This window comes from Dendrobium catenatum, unplaced genomic scaffold (assembly GCF_001605985.2).
Source record: "Dendrobium catenatum unplaced genomic scaffold, ASM160598v2 fragScaff_scaffold_998, whole genome shotgun sequence".
NCBI classification, from domain to species: Eukaryota; Viridiplantae; Streptophyta; class Magnoliopsida; order Asparagales; family Orchidaceae; genus Dendrobium; species Dendrobium catenatum.
The window spans coordinates 348,535-353,677 of record NW_021319460.1 but is presented as its reverse complement, the minus strand read 5'-3'; the positions used below and the strand labels follow the sequence as shown (position 1 = coordinate 353,677).

The window sequence follows — 5,143 nt, the reverse complement described above, 5'->3', positions numbered from 1 at the left end:
TAGAAGCAAATATTAACCCCATAATCCAATTAGCCAAATTCCAAGGACTGAAACATCCGAATTATATACAATGCAGAGCCACTATTAACTATATTATAAAGTGAAATATCAATGAATCTCAAAACTAATTTCTTTGAATATCATCCAAAATACATGTATAATCTGAGGTCTATCTTCAATAGCACTTGGCAACAAAAAGTACTACAAAATAAAAGTTAAACTCTCCAAAAAAATAACCAAAATGCATAGCTACGACATATATCAGATCCTAATGTTAAAGACTACTCAACATGATCTTTTCCCTTTTCATGGCTTAAAAATGAAAGCAGAAGTGAGCAGCATGACTCAATAGGCTATGATAACCTTGAAAGTTCGTTAGGGTGATTAAGCCCTTATGAACTAGCTCAAGGCTAACCAAGAGGGGAGTGAATTGGTAGTTTTAAAAATTAGTAAGTAAAAAAGAAAAATCTTTTTCAAACCCTTTTTTATTTTTTTTAAAAATCAACCATTAATGTGGAAGTGATTAACAAAATAAATCAGAGATTTTAACCACGCAATCAATCACAAAAAAATAAAATACAAAAATTAAAATGTGGAAAAGCAAAACAGAACACATGATTTATAGTGGTTCAATCAACATGGCCTACGTACACTCCTTGGAGACATCCTCTCCAATTATTGCACTAAACCTTTAGTGACACTCCTTTTTTTCCCACAACAAGACGAAGAAGCTCTTACAAAATCTTTCGACCATCCTGTTGAGGCAGAGAACCTTAAATTCTTTTCCTCCCACCTAGAGTAGGAAGAAAACCTAGGAAAACATTTACTTCCTCCTGAAGTAGGCAGAGAACTCGGATCTAATGCTGATCAACTCCTTCCTAGAGCCACCAAGGAGTCGACGATGATGATTGAAGAAGAAGACGATCAAATCCTTGCTTAGAGCAACCTTTGTGAAAGCTCTCACAAACTCCCCCTCACAAGACTCTCTCTCTCTCTCTCCTAAACTCTTTCTCTCCTTCTCTAAGCTCTCTCTTTGGATAGGAATTCAGCAAAAGATGTCCTAAAAGACAAATACTCAGGCTTAAATAGAAGAGCTATAAAAAAGCCCTAAATTTCAATTTTGTGCAACTGATCATGCGGGATGATAGGGATATCATCCTGTATGATTAGTTCAAAATACCCCAATCAGTCTATATGATCATCTTTATCTTGGACAATATGTTAAGGAATTTGTACAGATCGTTCTTGACGATCATGCGATTATCCGGGACAATTAGTTCAATTTGGGTGGCAATCAATAAATCATCCCAAAAAAGTCTCTGGATGTCCTCGACGATTGACCTAGATGATTAGAAAAATATAATGGTTTTCATCCTATACCATGGGTATCGTCCAATGAAAATAAAATAGATCAAAAAATCCTAAGTGAACTTGTGGAAATGATTGTCTGGGATGATTTGAAATCATCCTATACGATATGATCAAAAAATAGAAAACTCTAACTCACCAAATTTCTTCCCATAAGTGTGTGTGTGCAAGGTTACTTAGCTTCAGATTTGACTCAAGAAAAGGTAAAAAAATATATTTGAATAGAAATTATAGACTGACTCAATCCAAGTCTACCTGATCTTAAGCCAATTGATGTTCCAGTGAATTTGTGGACCTAAAAGGTTAATGAGCAAGGAAAATAATAAAGACATACTAGTAAGGAAATAATAATATTTGTTATCATCAAAATCACGGATCTTGGGTCCATATCTGCAATAATCTCTCCCTTTCTTATGATGGAAAACATTATTGTTAAAAAAAAATTAAGCAAGAATTTTTTTTTTCTCTTTTTTTTTTTTAAGAGAGAAAAAATTAGCAAAGCAAATTTCACTAAACATAAGCAAACAAAAAAAACATAACTACTCTTCCTTTTGACATCACAAAAAAGGAGATAAAAGAAAAACACTAAATAGAATAAAGGACATAAAAAAAATAGTGTAATCACGAAAACAAAAAGACTGAAAAGAAAGTAGAAAGAGGAACTCTGATCAGAGAGGCAAACTACTTGTCAAACTATGTCATATCCTTATCGTGCTGCTGCTGCTGCTGGATGGAATAGTTTTCAAAACAAGCAATATCCTCTTTATTTTGTCCATGTTGCTCCGTGATATATGAATCAAATCTAGCCTCCCATTGATCAAATCTCTTAACCAATTGATCAATCAGAGGCTGCTGGAGGAGAGGGTAAGGTGCAGGAATAGGTCCTTCCTCTTCTTCGCCAGGCTCGTCGCGTACATTTTGGTGATGAGTACTGTGAAGAGTGTGAAAGGAGTTATTGGACTAGAAGACATGTTGATGATCAGGTTTTTTTTTTTTTTGAAGAATGCTAATATTGCGTAGAAAGAAAAAAAAAAGCAAAAACCTAGGTACAAACTACTGAGAGTTTAGAGCACAATCACACTCTTCCTTTAACATAGCACAAAAGGAAGAAGGTAGTTTACTCTCACAAAACAAATCCCAAATAAAATCAGAAAAAGAGCATGATTAGCACAAAAATCGGCTAATATATTACAACTACGATTAACCCAATGAAAAATCACATTATTTACCTTGTTAAGAATTGAAGAATCTTAAATATCTAATCTCCTATCCATATTCTTCGGTATACTGTGCATTTTGTGAAGAAATTTTATAGCATTTTTATTGTCCCCTTCTATTATAATGCCTCCAACATCATCAAATCTGTCACGTATAATATCTGTAATAGCTGAAACTGTGGATAACTCTAGCTGGCCAATGTCCCAGTGAATTTTCTTCATACCAAAAGCAAGAATAAACCTTCCTTTACAATCCCTTACAATACCACCAATACCTGCCTCATAATTCCCTTTAAGAGAAGCATCAAGATTAATCATAATCCAACAAGGGGGAGGAGGTTGCCATTTACCTAGAGACAGCCCAAGGGACTGATTGACAACCCAGTTCTTCGATTCAACAAAATTCTGTTTATCCTGACTGATAAAGCTAAGGATTGAAGTAGCAATGAACACCTCACTAACTTCCGGATTCCCATGCTTGAACTTATTTCTATGATTCCAAACAAACCAAATAACAGTAAAATACAACTTTACCATCTCCATATTCCCATCTTTGAGCCTCTGAAGACTAGCCCAGCAGTCATCCCATCCACTAAAAACGGGAACCTGGAATCCCCATCCTCTCAACACATACAACACCTTCTTGAGTTTACAGCAGCTGGATTAAATATGATTGATATCCTCCACATTTCCACATCCCATAGGGAAAAAAGAATCATCAAAAATTTTCCTCCTGAACAAGAAAGCACCCGAAGGAAGAGCATCCGTAAACAACCTCCAAATAAAGACTTCCAATCTTGCATTTAAACCCAGTTTATAAACCCATCTTAATGGAATCACGTCTTCTAGGTTTTTGAAGTTATCTTGCATAATTACAACAGATAAAGACTTACCAGACATCTTATGTTTCAATTCCATACAATCCTCATGCCAACATGGATCAATCTTAACTTCACAAATAAGATTAATAAGTTATGTCTCAAAGAACATAAAAAATTTTTCACGGTCCCAGCAGCCATCTGAAATGAAATAATCCTGAGAAACATCCTCATCCTCAAAATAACCCACAAATGTTTGCCATTTGAGTAAGGACTTATTAAGAATCCAGATATCCTTCAGCACTTTAAATTTAGAACCATTACCAATTCTCCATCTAACATGATTCATGAGTGCATTCCATCCAGACAACATGATCTTCCACGTAGAGGAACTACTCCTACTCAGCCCATAGCTCCACCAATTAACAACATATTTAGCAATAAGATGTCTGCTCAACAGTGACTCAGGTTTATCAATCAATTTCCAAGCAAACTTGGCTCTCATGACATTCCTACTAGCCACAACAGAATGTACATCCCAACCATCAAACTTTTTTTGGCTTACAAATTTGTTCCCATGCTACATAATGAATACCCCTTTTGGCATCAAATTTGTTTCAGATGAAATCTCTACAAATTTTCTCCAAATCCATCAACGTCTTCATCGGAATAAGAGAATGAGACATTACAAAAATCGGAAGAGAAAGAACAACTGATTTAATTTAAACCAATCTACTAGCTAAGGAAACAAATTTATTCCCCCATGCATTAATTCTTTTAGTAGACTTGTCCAATAAAACCTGAAAGTTTTCCTTCCTTAAACGTCTCAATGCCAATTTGATGCCCAAATACTCAAATTCATTCACCAATTTAATACCCATAAACCTGGAAATCTGTACTCTTCTGCTTCTATCCACCGAGCTCCCACAAACCAAGGAAGATTTATGGTAATTGATGTTTTGCCCAGTCCATTTACAATAATTCTTCATGATCTCTCTAACCTTTTTCATGACATTCACTTTGGCTTCCAAAAACAACAAAATATCATCTGCAAATAAAAAGTGAGATAACTTCTGGGCATTAGAAGAGATCCTAATACCCACATTCGAGTCCCTTCTATGATGCTATGAAAGGCATTAGAAAGCAGTTGGGAGCAAAGAATAAAAAGAAACGATGATAGAGGGCATCCCTGACAAAAGACACTCTTTCCCTCAATCCAACTAGAATTTACACCATTGATCATGATAGAATACCTTGGAGTTGTAATACACTCCAACACCAAATGAACAAACCTGGAAGGGAAACCCAATTCAAACATCATTTTCTCCAAAGTAGACCAGCACATGCTATCGTATGCTTGCTCCATGTCCACTTTAATAGCCAAGAAACCATTGCAAACCTTGGAAAATCTCAATTTGTTAAAAACCTCCTGAGCCAAAAGAAGATGATCAGAGAATGACCTTCCTCTCTCAAAAGCTGCTTGCTCCTCAGAAATGATCCTTGAAAGTTCGTTAGGGATGTTAGGCCCTATATGAACTGGCCCAAGGCTAATAAAGAGAGAGGTGATTTGGAAAAGAAGAATCTTTTAAACAAAGACAAAAATCCAAGCCAAAATCACCACAAAAAGGTGCTGAAGAAAAATAAATGCGGAAGCGATAATAAGAAAAGAACACACCGGATTTATAGTGGTTCGGTCAAACCTTGACCTACGTCCACTCCTTGGAGGCACCCTCCAAGTAT

The 5,143-nt window shown here is 35.7% G+C and overlaps 1 protein-coding gene across 1 annotated transcript; it reads right to left on the bottom strand.

Annotated features, from left to right (window-relative positions):
* Window positions 1-2,618: 2,618 nt before the first annotated feature.
* LOC110106674 lies at window positions 2,619-3,908 on the bottom strand. The gene is made up of 3 exons (XM_020836629.1): window positions 3,590-3,908; window positions 3,361-3,535; window positions 2,619-3,243 (listed from the first exon to the last, which is right to left on the bottom strand). The coding sequence occupies exons 1-3, from the start codon at window positions 3,906-3,908 to the stop codon at window positions 2,619-2,621; spliced, it is 1,119 nt and encodes a 372-aa protein (XP_020692288.1).
* Window positions 3,909-5,143: the final 1,235 nt, after the last annotated feature.

What these genes read in the sequence shown, in the direction of transcription:
- LOC110106674 (XM_020836629.1), bottom strand. Translation starts at nt 3,908, where the DNA reads ATGAGAGCCAAGTTTGCTTGGAAATTGATTGATAAACCTGAGTCACTG. An exon ending in TTCAGATGGCTGCTGGGACC is followed by an intron (nt 3,536 to 3,589) that starts GTGAAAAATTTT and finishes TTATTTGTGAAG; the next exon opens with TTAAGATTGATCCATGTTGG. An exon ending in TTGGAAGTCTTTATTTGGAG is followed by an intron (nt 3,244 to 3,360) that starts GTTGTTTACGGA and finishes TATTTAATCCAG; the next exon opens with CTGCTGTAAACTCAAGAAGG.